Source organism: Tenrec ecaudatus, chromosome 1, assembly GCF_050624435.1.
Source record: "Tenrec ecaudatus isolate mTenEca1 chromosome 1, mTenEca1.hap1, whole genome shotgun sequence".
Lineage (NCBI taxonomy): Eukaryota > Metazoa > Chordata > Mammalia > Afrosoricida > Tenrecidae > Tenrec > Tenrec ecaudatus.
In genome coordinates, this window is record NC_134530.1 from 92,613,261 (window position 1) to 92,630,303 (window position 17,043).

Below are 17,043 nucleotides of genomic sequence, written 5' to 3' on the forward strand. Positions count from 1 at the left end.
TGGAATTTGCATAATGTGCACTCATCCATCCGTGCACTGCAAAACCATCTCAAGATTCCTTGTAAAACAAAATGCAAATGCGACCAACATTGCATATTATACTGCTTCTGAGCTCTTGACAGATTGCTTTGATCACTTCATCGCTTCCCCCCAACCCACTCCCTGGAGATCTGTAAATCTGTCATTGGTTAGAAATTAGGCATGAAGTTGGACATTCAAGCCCACCAACCATGTCGTGGGAGCTAGATAAGGTGGTCGTGGAACCTATAAAGAAGCTGCAGGAAACCTGGTGGCGTGTCACTGCGAGTTGGAATGAACCTGATGGCCGTGGGTTTGGGACGCGGTTGATCCACATACACAGCTGGAGGATGTGGAGGACCAACTGTAAGTGCCTGTCTGAACAGAGAGAAGGGCTCGGGGACATAAGAACAACTTGCATGAGATCACTGGTTATAAACTCCTAATTCCACATGTGACTTTGGCATGAAAACATAATCAAGTTGATGCCAGAGGATCTCCCTTGGGACTTCTTAATCTGTGTTTTATCCACCAGAAAAAGACCACTGAATGATGGTAGTGTAGCCACAATTTTAAGTCATTTTTGAAAGAACCTACTTAGTTTTTTGAGGGCAGGAACACTCATTTACAAATCTCTTTAGAAAACTTTAAAATAGATGACAGGTTAGTCACAAGTACGCAGGAAGCTTTCTGTGAACCAAAAGTGGGTCCCCAAATTTACAGTGCCATGAGGATTGTGGTGTATATAAAGTGCTTCAGCGGATGATGCATCTAAAACTTCCATCTGCCAACATCTATAACACAGCTGTTGCATACTTTTTTCCTGATCTTTTAATAAGAGATAGGGAGATTTTAGATATATGTATAAATAAACATGCATGAGCATATGAGATAATTATAAGATGAGTGAGAAATAGCTTTCCTAAACCAAGTTTTAATGGTGTTTCATCTGAACTTGCTTCTAAGACTGGCTGTTTTTATGAATGATTTGACCCCCACCACATTGGGGAAGTTGTGGAAGAACTGCCTGCTTTCAACCCCAGTTGTTGCTCAATGATAGTTGTGCGCAGTGACTTGCATGTGTGACTTGATTCTTGCTTTCCCAACAACCGGGAAGAGCTGGGTGTTTACAAGTCACCATGTTGGCTCTCAATCTTAATGGGAGCAGGAATGGGGCTGGTGTTGCATGGCCTTTTCATTGGCTGCCAATTTGCGGCGGATGTAGGGAGTTGCCCACCAGTGCTGCCTCTTTATTTCCATTAAGCTGAAGGCTTGCTTTTCTGCCTTGGAACGTGGTAGTGGATTCTGGCTCCATGCCTTTGCTGTGAAATGAATGCACTCCAAGTTAGCAAAGCAGAAGTGTTCTATCTAGTTCCCCATTTCTCTCCCCTGCCCCCCACCTGCCCCATTTCCTATCATTATGGCACCACCCCCAACCTCTTTGGGCATTGCTGGGGGCAATCAGGTGCCAAGATCCAAAGGCCAGCACTGCCGGTGACACAATAGTCAGGAATTTAGTGACTTCCTGGGACTTCCAGCCAGATACAAACTAGGCAGACACTTTGCACAGACCCTCTTTGAGTCAGAACCGAAGAAAGACTACCATGGAGTCACGGGGAGGTCGTCATTGTGGAAGGACTCCACTGCTGGGGGTTGACTTACCTAGCGGTGCCGTAGAAGAAAGACGTTCTACTTCAGAATTGCCTCAATAGCAGTTAAACGCTAGCAAGCGACTTTAGGAACTGCATCATTTAAGACATCACTTCATATTGTAGGACCTGAAACCTTGGAAGGATATCATAGGAGCCAGGGGACCAGAGGACCACTAAGTATCTGTTGGTAGGTGGTATTGGTAGGTTTTGACTAATAGTGTCCCCATACACAACAAACACTACCTGGTCCCCATATACAACAAACACTACACTATCTTTGCAGTTGCTATGTTTGAGCCCATTGTTGCAGCCACTGTGTGAAGCTGTCACATTAAAGGTCGTTCCCAGGTACTGGTCTCCTGATAACATGTCCAATGTATGAGAGATGAATTCTCACTATCCTCACTGTTACGGAGCATTCTGTTTGTACTTCTTCCAAGACTGACTCATTTGTTCTCTGGCAGTCCTTGGTACCTAAATTCTTTGCCAATATCATAATTCAAGTATATCAATTCTTCTGCAGTCTTCCTTATTAGTCGTCCAAGTTCTACATGGATGCAGGCCTACCTTTGTTCTCAAAGTGACATCTTGCTCTACAAAACTGTGAACAGTTCTTTGGCAGCAGATTTGCCCAATGCAGTGCATCCTTTGATTTCTTGATTTCTTCTTCCGTGAGCCTTAATGCTTAATGGTGAAACCAGGCAGGATGAAGACCTCGGCAGCTCCATTTATCTTGGGGTGCCCTACTGGTCCAGGGGCGCTTATTTTGATTTGCTGTACATTGTGTTATCCACATGGAAAGTGAGAATTCTACCACTGCACTGTCACCGCCCTCTTGTAAATAATATGCTAAAATTGATGAAGCATAAAGGCTAATTTTGATTGAAGAGTAATAGTAATTTGGAAGTTACCTTGTCCAGCTTATCCCAAAGCAAACTCATTGTAGAAAACTCAGCAGAACTTTCCCCCATTCTTTTTGGTTTTCTTTGAACCGTTTTTGAATTGGGTGAAGGTGCATCAAGCAGATCATCAGTTTTACACTGAACACAGTTTATCTCACTGGAATTCTCACCTTGCTCACACTGCCTTCTGCATTACAGTTCACACAGGCTGCGTGCGGACTGGTTCTTTGAAAGTTGTATCTCATTGCTGCTTCAGGGTACAATCAATAGCATAAGATGGAATGTGGTGAATTTCCCAGCTCCTAACCCAAATTATTGATTCCTTGTGGCAGCCTTTACTCAAGCATGAAGCCCAGTAGTTAAGTATTTGGCTGCTAACCAAGAAAATGAATGGTTTTCACCCATCAGGCATTCCTTAGAGGAGGATGGGGCAGTCTCATTGAAGAAGAGCTAAGTTTTCCCTATTCCACAGTCTTCAGATGTCCTTCAAACCTGGAACTGAACTCACACCCTGGTCTCAACTTTAGCCAACCAAACAATAGTTAGACTTATAAAGTGAACGGAATATCAGAACAATGTTTACTTATGTTTTATTGAATATGCCAAGGACTTCACGGTTTGTGATTTATACCCAACTCTTCATAGCCTTGAGAAAAACGGAAATTCAGACACTTAATTGTGCTCATGCAGATCCTGTACATAGATCAAAAGGCAGTTGTACACACAGGAAAAGGGCTTATTGTTTGGTTTAAAAATCAGGATGACTGTGCATCAGGATGTGTCCTATCACCATATTAATTTAATCTTGTTGGTGAGTAAATGGTTAGTGTAAAATGTCTTATGAAGAAACTGGAAGAAAGTGTAGCATCAACCAGTGATGTGCACGTGAGCACTTTGCTTGCTGAAAAGAGTACTTGGAGCTCCTGCTGATGAAGACCAATGATCACAGCCTTCACAATGAGGTTCAACTCAATGTAAAGAAGATCAAAATGCTAACAACCGGACCAATAGTTAACAGCACGAGCCACAGAGATCAGATTGGCATTGCGCTTATACACCAGCAATGCTCATAGACGCCGCAGTCAAACGAGCAGGTGACACATTGCAATCTGTTGCACAAGAAAGCAAGGGTGAAGACCAGGAAGAATGAGTGCATTTGGATTATGGTGCTGGTGAAGAAGATAGAAAGTACTTTGGACTACCGAAAGAAGAAACAATTTTTTCTTGGAAGAAGTACAGCCAGAGTTTTTCTTAGAAGCAAGGATAGTCAAAGTTCTTTTCACATACTTTGGACTTGACCCTTGATAAGATGGATTGATAGATTGGCTTCAAAAAGCATAACCGTTGTCCGGGCATTGCAAGGCCAGTCATTGTTTCTTTCTGTTGTCCATAGGGCGGCCTCGAGTTGCAGCTGACTCAATGAGACCTCACAAATACAACCTCAAGGGCCATTTTTGTGTACGTGCAAACATTGATTTTTATTAGTCGATTAACTGATAGGCAAGGGGGGTGTTTCCATCATCTTGGAATTGTTAATAATGCTTCAATAAATATGGACATAAAAAAAGAAAGCAAGGACATCATTTTGAGGACTAAGGTGTGTGTGGTCTAGGCCATGGCATTTTTAATCATCTCATGGATGTGAAACTTGAACATTGAATAAGGAAGATCTCATTAGAACCAATGCTTTTGAACTATACCACTGGCAAAGAATCTTGAAAAAAACCACAGATGCCAAAAAAACCAACAGGGCTGTCTTGGAAGAAGTATAGCTATGGTGCTCCTTAGAAGCAAGGATGGCAAGGCTTTGTCGCCTGTGCTCTGGGCATGTTATCAGCAGAGACAGTTCCTGGCAAAGGACTTTGTGCCCGGGAAAGCAGAAGGACAGAAAAACCAAGGAGTGGAAGGCCCTCGACAAGTTGGACTGACACAGCGGCTGCAATAATGGGGCACAGACGGAAGCACAATTGTGAGGATCCTCGGGTCCCAGCAGTGTCTCACTCTGCGGTAGGGTTGCCGTGTGTCTTAACCACCGCGGTGGCACAAACCAGCAACCACAACAACCAGCAACCACACCAGGGAACAAGCTTCCAAACCCAATCGAGTGCAGCCTTTACCCAAGGTTAAGGCTCAACACGCGAGAAGAGATAGGAAAGAAGGACAAATGGAGAGGGGAGGACTGCTGTTATGTTGTGGACTAACAACCAGTGTCTTAAAACTATCACTTACGGATTACTGAAAACCAATGTGCCCGGAAAACCAATTTATACCCAATTCACAGGAAAACAAGTTAAAAGAAAGATGTAAAGTCTTGGAAACCTCGGGAGCAGTTGACTTCTTGTCTTGCAGGTGGCTGTGAGCCGGAGTGGACTGCAGGTGGCAGGTTTGTTAGTTAAGCCCACAACCATCAGGTTTTGGCGAAATGCCGATCGAACTCACTGCCTTCCAGTGTGTGCTGACTCCGAGCAACCACCCGTGGATTTCCCAGGCCGTAACTGTGTACACCAGTAGAAAGCCCTTGGAGTCGTTGGTGCTTCTGAACTTCCAACTATGCGCATCGCAGCCGAACTCATGACCACTACAGCACCGTGGCTCAGAAAAATAGAAGGCAGGTGGGGGATCAAAAGGGGGGACAGAAAGCTGTAGAGTGGGGAGCTTGCGGAAGTAGCGGGTATGCTGTGCCAAGCTGAGCTGCCTTGTGAGTGATGGGGCCCCGATGCAGAGTCTGATGACTAATAACTACAAGTGCCGAGAGTAATTGTGATCGAGGGGCCGAACCCCAGTGACTCGCAAACTCTCGGAAAATCTCAAGAAAGGAGTGAGTGGGTGGCTTGGAGCCTTTCCGCCCTGACGTCTCCTGATTTAACTGGGTAACCAGCTGAGCGCTGAGCAGAGCTTTACCGAGACCCCTGATAGGCATCTAGAAGAGGGATTGTCTCTTAACCCTCGAAATGGCTTTCCGCAGTAGCTAGCAGTACCCTTGTTTTACATGTTGGGCAGTGAAGGACCAGTGAGGTTTTGAAAGTTGCTACATTTCAATCTGGGATGGACATTCAGGCAGGCTTCATTCCAAAGTTTATATTCAAAACTGATATGCTAAGCCGAGTCTGTCTGGCTTAAGATTTCTCCTCCTCACTTTTGTTTGTTCGTCCATTCGTTTGTTTGAAATGAACCTGTCACTAAAGACTCGAGTCCATTTTAGTTTTGCTTTTACTTTTTTAAAGCCTCTCAGTCCAAGCAGTCTTCATGGGTTTTTTTTCCCTCTCAGTCCAAGCAGTCTTCATGGGGTTTTTTCCCCCATTGGTTTGTTTTTAAAGAAACATCCTGTATATTTTTACACAGCCCATCTCAAGACATGAAATCAAGAACAATACCCTATTAAACCATCCGTATACGGGGTTCTCTCCACACACCGTTTTCTGTCCCTCCCTTACTCCTCGCTTTAAAACAGTAGCCAAAAATGAGGTTCAAGTGGAGCTGTTTTCGCTGTGACCAGAGAGAACCTTCCCAGGTGACGTCACCAAGCACACTAACTCAGAGCATGCTGCTTGATACTCACCTAGCGAGAAAAACGTGTACTACGTTTTTCCTTTAGGAGGGTAGGGGGACCCTTGTATGGTGAGTGTGGAAGGATATAATAGGAGCTAGGGGAGCAAAGGACCACCAAGTTTCTGTATTCTTCTCTGGTTGCTAACAAGTCTGAATGTGGCACTGCCCCAACTAGCTTTGACATCTAGTCCTGCTGAGTTCCGCTTATTTTGTAGATAGTTGACTTCCATTAGAGGACCCCAGAGCTCAGACGCAGCCGTGGGGGAGCTGAGAAGGCAGACCTGGGCCCCCATAAGCAAGGAAACTTTCGCCAATACGATTTGAGCTGCTTTTATAGAAGAAATGTTACATTCTTTACAATTTTGAAGCACCATTGAGTCTTCCCTGACGATTTTCCTTAAGATCGAGCCCATTTTTACAGCCACTGCGTCCATCCACCTAATTGAGTGTTTTTCTTCCTTTTTCACCGATCTGCTACTTTACCGTGCATGATGTCCTTCAAGGGAACGTGACTAAAGGATGTGAGACGGGGCATTGCCATCCTCGCTTCTCAGCAGCACTTCCAAAACCGAGAGGGTCTTTCCGTAGGACGTCCATGGCACGTTCAAGAGTCTTTACCAAAGCCACCATTTAGAAGCATCAGTCCTTCCCTAGTCTTCCTTACCCGTGTACATACAACGCAACGGCTAGTAGTACACGGTGTGGCTTAGGTGCACCTGATGCCTCGTCTTTGTTTATTAACGGCACTTTCCGCTGGACATAGTTCACGATGAGCGACAGTTTTGCCTACCGTGTGAGAGAGACATGCTGGATTCCTGGCCAGTGCACCTCATGGAAAGGCGCTAACTGACTGCCATTGGAGGATGGAGTTTTGCAGCGATATGACCAGGTCGCAGCAGAGATTCCAGACTTGGGAGTAGGAAGAAAGGACTGGTGGTCTACTTCTGAAAACCAGCCACGGATGACGACCTATGTGTCCCTGTGATCTGATCCACAGCTGTGCAGGGTTTTGATTTGTGGTGCATCGGAGCACACGAGTTGGGGGCTAACAAGAGCAGTTGTTCTTGTTTCTCTTTCATCTCTCAATCTCTACCCAAAGGCTAAAGGTTTTCTTGTCAGGTGGCCTCAAGAGATACTAGACCACAAGGCAGGGAATGTGACTGACAACACAGGGCTTCAGTCAACACACCAGGAGCTTGGTTGACATAGTGGTTACACTTTGCACTGCTAAATACATGCTCAGCAGTTCAAAACCACCCTGTAAGAGAAAGCCAGGAATTTTTTACCCAGTAAATAGTTAGTTCTTCTTGGACATTCGTATAATGTCTTCTCTAAAAGAGGTGTTTTAAAGAAGTAGTTAGAAATATAGCAGATGATCTAATATTTTCTTTCTGTACCTCAATTTGGTTTCTTCCTTACTGTGGACGGGCCTCAGGGAGGGACAGAGAAGCCCTCGAGCTTGTTTTAAAGCAGCCAACCTTAACGCCAGTTTTATTTTGGGATCTTTTATTCAAGAGTGGAAAGGCAGAACCAGGCTTAAATACACCTTTAAATTTGCCTTTACTTAAAAAAAAATCATTTTATTGCGGGCTCATACAACTCTTATCACAATCCATACATACATCAATTGTATAAAGCAAATTTGTACATTCATTACCCTCATCATTCTCAACATTTGCTCTCCACGTAAGTCCCTGGCATCAGCTCCTCTTTTTTTACCCCTCCATCTCCGCTTCCCCCTCCCTGGATAATTTATGAATTATTATTTTGTCATATCTTACACTGTCCCATGTCTCCTTTCACCCACTTTTCTGTTGTCTGTCCCCCCAGGGAGGAGGTTATATGTAGATCCTTGTAATCGATTCCCCCTTTCTACCCTACCCTCCCTCCACACTCCCGGTTTCACCACTCTGACCACTGGTCCTGAAGGGAGCATCCGTCCTGGATTCTGTTTCCACGTCCTATCTGTACCAGTGTACATCTTCTGGTCCAGCCATACTTCTAAGGTAGAATTGGGATCATGATAGTGGGGGTGGGGGAGGAAGCATTTAGGAACTAGAGGAAAGTTGTACGTTTCATCATTGCCACACTGCACCCTGACTGGTTTGCCTTTACTTTTATGGAAAAAAAATTATTTTAAAAAATTGGTAGAAGAGCAGAAAGAGAGCACCCCTCTTCCAGTTGCTGTTGAAAACCACCCCAGTCTTACTTTCCAGAAGAGTTCCAAGCATGTGGGTACTTTGGTGAGCAGGGCATGCTTAGCTGGAGAGACAAGGGGAGGAAGGCAAGGCTGGAGCCTGGTGACACAAGCGTGCTTGGACTGGAGAAGTAGCAAGGATGGTGTTTCTCTGAAGCCAAACCGCCAGCCCCAGCACACGATGAACCATAGATGTGAACTCAGCTTTTTCTGGCGCTGTCTGCAGTTTTGGTGTAGCCTCTTTGCCCGGGGGAACATGTAGACAGGGTCACAGTGGAGTTGTGTCTTAGAATGAAATCTGTCCACACCTGTGTGAACTTGCTTTATCGTCCTCTGATAGGATTGAAACATGCTCTATATCTGGTACTCTTTGTTCTTGTTCCCTTTGGGGAAGATAAGCAATTTAATTTGTATCATTTCCATGGTAAGCAGCATCAAAAGTTAGCTACATGTGCCATGGGATAATTCTTCTTTTGTGGGAGAAATCGGAAAAGTAACCCCTTTTCAACTCCTAATACCAAGGAAGTTTTAGAGCAGTGCTTCTCAAGTGTCTGAGATGACCGTCCAGTTCTGTTTTGTTGTTTCAATCCATTGCAAACCAATCTTTTCTTTTCCTTTGCATTTTTAGAATCATTGGCTTATACAACTCTTAGCACAATCCATACATGCATCAATTGTACAAAGCACAGTTTTACATTCATTGCCCTCATCATTCTCAAAGCATTTGCTCTCCATTTAAGCCCCTGGCATGGGATCCTCATTCCCCCCCCCCTCCCTTCCTGCTCCCCCCTCCATCATGAACCCTTGATAATTTATAAATTATTATTTTGTCATATCTTACACTGTCCGACATCTCCCTCCACCCACTTTCCTGTTGCCCATCCCCCAGGGAGGATGTCACATGTAGATCCTTGTAATAGGTCCCCCCTCTCTACCCCACCCTCCCTCCACTCTCGTGGTATCGCCACTCTCACCACTGATCCAGAAGAGATCATCTGTCTTGGATTTCCTGTGTTTCCAGTTCTTGTCTGTACCAGTGTACATTCTCTGGTCTAGCCAGATATGTAAGGAAGAATTGGGATCATGATAGTGGGTGGGGAGGAAGCATTTAGGAACTAGAGGAAAGTTGTATGTTCCATCGTTGCTACACTGCACCCTGACTGGCTAGTCTCCTCCCCACGACCCTTCCATAAGGGGATGTCCAGTTGCCTACAGATGGGCTTTGGCTCTCCACTCCGCACACCCCTCATTCAAAATGAAATGATTTTTGTTCTGATGATGCCTGGTCCCTCATCCCTTCGATACCTCATGATCACACTGTGCTTCTTCTATGTGGGATTTGTTGCTTCTGAGCTAGAGGGCCACTTGTTTACCTTGCAAACCATTCTTTTCATAGAACACGGTACAAGCAAATTTCTAGAAAAGCTAAAACTCCCAAGGGTAGAAAGAAGGCAACCCCAAAGATTAAGATTCAACAGATTTAATACTACTCTGTACAATTTCTGTTGAAAATGTAAAAGGTTTTTTCTCTCAATTTCTGCATTTATTGTGCTCCAGGGCAGTCCTGGACCACGGACCATACTTTGCGTTTATAAGATGTAGTAAAGATATGCTTCCTGACCGCCTCTGCACCCGTCGATGGAAAGCTTCAGCCAATCTGTCAGGGCACACACTCGGGCAGTGGCCCCACAGCCACCAATGAATTTGCTCCTCGGTGTGTTTTATTAGAGGACATTGTTGTCCTTGAGCCTTTCAGCAGCCAGTCCTCTAGAAGTGGATTGTCTGTTGTTTGATTTGCATCTGGAAGCTCCATTGTAACCTGCTCACCACGTGTGTCCTTGCTGATATTTAAAATGCTGGTGGCAACACACAAGTCACCTCATCTTCGAGTGAAACAACGGATAAGGGAGCCTGCAGACCAGTAGGTGCCCTTGAATGACTTCAGAAGGACAAGCACACCCTTGTTGGAAGAAGAGCAGCTCGCTTGCCTTTTAGAAGGGAGGGCGGGTGAGAGTTTATCTCCTTGACGTCCTTGCTTCCGAGACAGACCCATGCCTGAGAAAGAACAGATAAACCGGGTCAGTGAAAAAGTGAACACCCACGAGTGGCGGCAACGATGGGCTTAATCATGCAGATGGCGATTCTGCTGGAGGACCAGGCAGCATGAGGTTGCTGTGAGACGGAACAACCGACGAAGGGTCAAGGGACCGACGCAGCGGTGTTTGTAAAACATGCCTTACACACGCATACATTCCTTTTCTCGACAGCAATAACAAAACAAGAAATATCCTGCCAGCGAGTTGATGCGGACCCTTCGCGACCCTGTCGACAGAGTAGCATGGTCCCTGGGGTTTCTGTAGAATCGCAGGTAGCAGCTGAACAGGTACCCCACCAAGCCCGAGGACTCCCCTTTTCTCTGCAGTGTTTCAATTCTACACCGCTGGCTAAAATAACGAGACTGTCGAATGAACCACCGTACGCCCCATGAGGATGACTTAGGATGTGCTCCAATAATATAACGATGTCTCTAAAGTGAACTGGGAACATATAATAAACCATAGACGGATGGATTTTGAGTTCTCACTAGAAGAAAAATTAGTTTTTGACTTATTTTTATGTTGTTTGTTTTTAGCTTTCTTTTTGATTTGGCGCTGCACAATTTTCTGTATATCAATTCCAGAAAAGGTAACTCTAGCGACAGTAACTGGATTAAAAATAACCCAAGGTCATGCCAAGAGGTTGGAGGAACCGAGGAGAGGTTCCGAGATTGACTGTGACGATGATTGCATAGATGTTCTTAATATGCTTGAACTGTGAGATGGTTTGACATGTGGATTATATGTCAATACAGCTTTCTTAAGTCAGACTTTCATAGATCAGAGCAATCTAGGCAGAGGATAGTTGGTACAAAGTCCATGGATCAAGACCCCAAAATAAGTCTCTTTGGCATATTTAAAGACAGACGGCAGTGGGGTCTACCAAGATCCACTTTGAAAGTAAGTCGATGTAGTATAAGGTATGGCAATAATAATGTATGATTCATTAAGGAGTCATGGAGGGCGGGTGCAAGAGAAGAAGAGCCGACACCAAGGGCTCAATAGAAATCAAATGTCTAGAAAATACTGATGACAACATATGGACAAATGTGTCGGAGGCAGTTGATGTATGTTATAAGAGCAGTAAAAGCACTCAAGAAAATGATTTTTTTCACAGATATCTTTTTGGCAACTAATCAGTGGAAGTGCACGAAAGTAGGATAAATTAGGTATGGTTAAGGAAAATTTTATGTTTTGTACAATCCAAAGATGAAATCAGTGAGTTGGGTAACGGCTGGGACTCGTTTGAGCCTCAGAAAAATCAGTGCCATCAATGAAATTGTGCAGAGCCCCGCTGTCCTGAACGAAGAGGAACCCAAGCCGCCCTGTCTGTGATGGAGGAGTTCTGGGGAAGAAAGGCTTGGAGAGGAGGCCCGGCTCCTGACGAGGGAAGAACAAGCTCGGCTTTGAGGGGTGCATCGAAGAATGTTCTCAGCAGTGGTTGGCAAGCAACAGGTGCCCCCTCAGAACAAAGAGACTTGTTAGGGTGGATTTTGTCACATTCATCTCAGTGAGCACTCTGAAATCAGGTTGGCATTCACTCCACTTTGGCATCTCAGCACAGCACACAGCACTAATGTTAAACGACCTGCTTCCTGCAGCAGAGAAAGCAATTCCTTGCCTATTAAGTGCTTCCAAGCTGCGGCGGTCCTTTTTTAAGTTGTCATCTTGACACCTCTCACTGTGGCAATGGTGGATTCAAACATGCAAGGCAACCATTTCCCCCCTAAGTGGCAGATCTGGTAAGGCTGCGGACCATATCAGACAGTGCAGGTGGAACCTTGAGTTGGGGGAGGAGTTTGGGGCCACCGAGCGCCTGAAGCTGCACAGAGCATATTCTAAGAAGCACACGTGCACCAACTTTTTATTTTCTTCTCATCCCACATTTAGAAAACTAGAGGCAATTAATTTTTGCAAAATCCCTCAAAGTGCCAGTTCTTCTTGAGGTCAAACCTACCCACCTGGAGTGCCGCCGATTTAGCTAACGCTCCCCCTTGATTTGGATTCCTAAGCTCCCAGGGCTGAAATGGCACAGAATAGAGGTTTTGGCCCAGGAAGGTGATGGAACTTGGCCAAAGTCACATAGGCGAAGAGTGCGTCCAGGACTGTCTAGCAATTTAAAATTTTACCCTGTGTACTTGTATTGTGTGATAACCCCATAAGCCAATTGATTCTAATGAATTCTAGTCCATTCTGTTCATTCAATGCCACATGCCACACTAGATTATTTAAAGTACTGTGTTTGTTTTTTCAAAGTTAATTTTTTGACAATTTCTTTTGGGGTGGTGTATTGGAAGGGCCCATTCTGCCACTGAAATGTGTCCAGGACTGGTTGCAATGGGGAAATGTGCACTTCTCATGTTTTGCTTTTGGAATTTAGGCTTCCCCAGGACTCTGGCACAGGCGGAAGCTCTGGACAGAATCTGTGCACTGGATCTAGTGATCACGCTGAACATCCCATTCGAAACGCTCAAAGACCGTCTCAGCCAGCGCTGGATCCACCCTCCCAGTGGAAGGGTGTATAACCTGGACTTCAACCCACCTCACGTACATGTAAGACGAGATGAAATGCTTTCACAGACTGACAAGAAGACGGGCAGAGCGTGCCATTTAAAATCAGAGTTTATTTTGATTTTTAAACTGACATGACCAACAGATGTTTTATAATCAAATGCACTGGGAATTCCAATTCACATAGAAATTGACTATTGCTTTAGGTCATTGGATTGGGCAAAATGAAAAGTGTAATACCTGCTGCTGATCGCACGGGGATGGGATAAATGGCGCTGTCGTATTTGTTAGGTCATACAGAGTATTAATACAGAGTCTTCCTTAAACAACCTACTACACTTGTAAGTTAAATTTTCAAAGTAATTTGCTCAACCAACTTTTGGCTTAAAGCTTGTGGAAACAAAGCATTGGCAGGTCAGGGCAAGCATGCAATGACGCTGGCTCCAGTGCTGTTGGTAGTAGAAAGCCAAACAAAACAAACGCTCATCTACAGAGTGTAGTTAAATAACATTAGGGAACACCCACATTTTGTTGGCAGTAGAAAGAGTGAAATAGTACGATACACTTTTCGACTTGGATAAGTATTTCCTGTAGGTATATTGTTGAGTGAGAAAAAAATTGCAGAAAAACTCACTTTTGTAAGATCCGTGCCATCTGTCCTTCCCCCACCCCCAACCCCCCCCACCCGCACCCCCCACACACTCACATACCCGCTTTAGCTTTATAAGAACAGGCATAAAGATATCACGAAGATAACTGAATGAATTCAAGACCAACAGATTAGCCTGTGACTGGGGAGGCAAATGAACCTAAGGTAGCAGTTCAGATGGCAGGCTGCTGATGACTCCCAAGACCAGTGGGCAGTATGGCAAGTGCTATCTCAAGTTCAAAGAACCAGGGGCTGATTAGCCAGAAACAGGATCCAAACCCAGCCAAAAAGCAAGCAAAATTCCCACAACATCCTTGTATCCACAGAAATGAAGACACTTCCTTTCAGTTACATCACGGCTATGGCGTAAGGGAGATGGCATTCCACCCCAATCTTCTTACAACTGATTGCTCACAGCAGGTCCCCTTATGAAGTGGATTGCAGTGTCAGCTCCTATCATGGGGAGATTACCAGGCCTCGAAAGACAAACCTGAGAATGTTGTCCCAGCCAAGTTGACACAAAAACTAATTATCATAAGGACTAAAGAGATAAAAAAAACACAGTCATTTCAAACAACATCAGTCAATATGTTAAAACGAATGAAGGCAGATGTTTAAATTAGCTATTTATTTGAAGGGTTGTTCTTTCTGGTAAGGCATGAATTCGGTTCATCAGGTAGCTAGATGACAGATAAAGAGTTGGTTTTAGCATCCCCGGTGGGGTAGTGGCTGTGACCTGGGCGGTGCTCTGCATGATTGGCCATTGGACATCACCAACAGCTCTGCGTGAACATTCACTACCTCCCTGGGGGTTGCTATGTATCAGCAATGACTTGATGGCAGTGACTTTGATTTATTTGCAGGGTGGGGTGGGAAGAAATAGAACTATTGACTAACTTCCAAATGGAGAAAAGGTGGCATTTATGTCACACTCTGCCAAACTTTTGGGGGGAAATGTTAAACTTGAATATAGACGAATGAAAAAAATCAGCCACCAAAGACTTCAAGGGGTGAGCACAGCTTCCCACTTCTCCGGGTGCCGCAGGCTAAGTAACATTCCAACAAGGATTGTCCATTTGAGCAAAAGGACTCGTCTGCTTTTGCAGTCTGTTTTCAAAACTCTAAATAATTCTAGAATTTCTCTTTGGGCCCTTCATCCTTTTCCTCCAAAGAAGGGGGGAAAGGGAAAGTTTGGGGGAGGGAAAGGGCATTCTGAAAATGCAGGGGGCGTCTCCGAAGTCCAGCATGAACGCTTGACATTTGGCTCTATCCAGACCTGCTCCTGCAAAAATTCCCATAAAATCCACGGAGCCTTCACATCAGGTTGCTTTCCGAAGCTTGGGTTTCTCTGAAAGAACACCTGTAATTACAGCGCTGCTTCCAAAAACAGCAGTTGAAGTGCTGGCCGGGGCCACCCTTCCGGGGCCGTGACCGTGGCCGTGGCCATCCTACCCAGGAAGGAGGGATGCTGCTTCCCCGGCTTGTGGCTGTGTTGCATTTGTTGCTCCCCAATAAATCGCAGTTTAAGTTTTACACCCAGAGCACTAAGCTGAAGTGGGATTTTTGTATGTTTTAAGTGTATGGCCAATCGCTCAATATCCAGTTGAGTTGCCTGTGCCTTTTGGCTTCATTCTCACCTCCCATCGCCCATTTGCCAGCTTTATTTTTTATCACTCCCCCCAACCCCCCACCACCACCGTGAGTCATGCCATTGGCATGGGAAGCAGAACACCACTGTGTCTATTTTTCTCATTGAAAGTAAGGATGGTTCCCACGGAGGAGATTAAAATTCCTTGAACATGCTGTTTGGACTTTGTTTTTCTCATCTTTCCCTGTTCAGGATGTCTGTTTCTGGTGATCATAGGCAATCGAGTCATGCCAATTTTCATAGGCCTTTAGATACAATGCTGCCAGTTGATCTCCTAAATGTAAGCTGGGTGAGGTTAATCTCAAAAGAAGCCAGAAATTGGAGTTGAGAAACTGGCCCCAGCTGAACCTGGAATGGCATTTCTAGATTAATGTGTTTCCTAAGCAAGCAGAATGGATTCTCCAAGACATTACATCTCTCCTAGTAAGAGCTCAGACTTTATAAGAAGGGCACATATTGCTGAGTGAAATAAATCAGTTGCAGAGGGGACACAGTGTACGATCTTCAGTGAAATGCACAAGCACATAGAAGCCAAGGGCTATTAGTGGGTTCCAGGGTTGGGACGGAGGCAGAAAGGCCACACCATTACTCGGGGGCCACTGGATTTCTGCGAACGGGAAAGGAGGTGTTAATGGGCACATAGGGCCCCTGGTGTGTAGTGGCGAAAGCTCAGCTACTGAACCAGGAAAGGCCAGCCCTCCCAGCTGCTCTGCCCCCAAGAGATGACAGCGCAGAGGCAGGCAGCAAGGGCAATTCTGCCCGTGCTACAGCGTCGCTGTCCATTGAAGCCATTGGCAGCACACAGACGTGGTGGCCTGTGAGGAACATAATCAGCATCACTAAAGTGTAGATCTAAAATTTATTGCAAATATTTGGTTACATGTCCTAGAGAATTCTGGCCCTTGAAACCTACTGCCACCCGTGTCCGTTCCAATTCACGGGATCAGAGAGACCTTAAGGGAGCAGACGACCTATCTTTTCCCCAAGAACCTGGCAGCCAGTGCCCATCTCACTCCGCCACCAGGGCCCTTGGGCTTCGGGACGTCAGGCCCTGTGTCGATAGGAGTCTAGAGTGACATTTTCTAAAGGTTGTCTGTTGTTGGCAGCGGCAATGGCGGTTATTTGAAAGGCACCATCAGCAACACCAGGCCATGTTTGGAAAGATCTGGGAGTTAGTGATGTAAGCGCTCATGAACTAAAGCTCAGTTCAGATGTGGTCCTCTCCATGGCCACATTCATCATGGGGAAGGATCAAAGACCAGAACCTGACTTTGTACAAGAAAACGTTTAACCTGTAGAACAGCTTAATTGTTGGCCGTGTTAACGTGTTTCTTTGGTATTTGTAGGGCGTTGATGATATCACTGGTGAACCATTGGTCCAGCAGGAAGATGATAAACCTGAAGCAGTTGCTGCCCGGCTAAGGCAGTACAAGGATATGGCGAAGCCAGTCATTGATCTATACAAGTGAGTGTACATCAGGACTTTCATTGTGATGGGCCTACCTGAAAGGTGCGGAGCCTGTGGGAAGGATAGAGGGCGGAGGTAGTGTTTTTTTTTTAAAGCGGTAAGCTCTAACTCTCCAGTACCTTTCTCTAATGCATGCATCCAACTATAGTCACGTAGGAACTTTACCTGATCACTGCCATGCCCTTTAGTTGGAAAATTGGGCACGGACTCAGTTTCATTTTCCTGTTTACGTGGCTCGGTTTGTGGTCTAAATTTTGCCAGGGCTGACTGAGAGAGAAGACTAAAAGGGGCGTTTTGGCTTATGTGTGTTTATAGGGAATCTGACAAAGCAAAGTCAAAACCATAAACTACAA

General features: G+C 45.2%; 1 protein-coding gene across 2 annotated transcripts in view; it reads left to right on the plus strand.

Moving 5' to 3' along the window:
• Positions 1–17,043, plus strand: part of AK4 (adenylate kinase 4) — an 83,367-nt gene that overhangs the window by 64,212 nt on the left and 2,112 nt on the right. For both annotated transcript variants that reach the window (XM_075557185.1, XM_075557180.1), the window contains 2 exons: positions 12,795–12,967; positions 16,569–16,687. In XM_075557185.1, the coding sequence (XP_075413300.1) occupies positions 12,795–12,967; positions 16,569–16,687 (292 nt within the window). The remainder of the gene's footprint in view (positions 1–12,794; positions 12,968–16,568; positions 16,688–17,043) is intronic.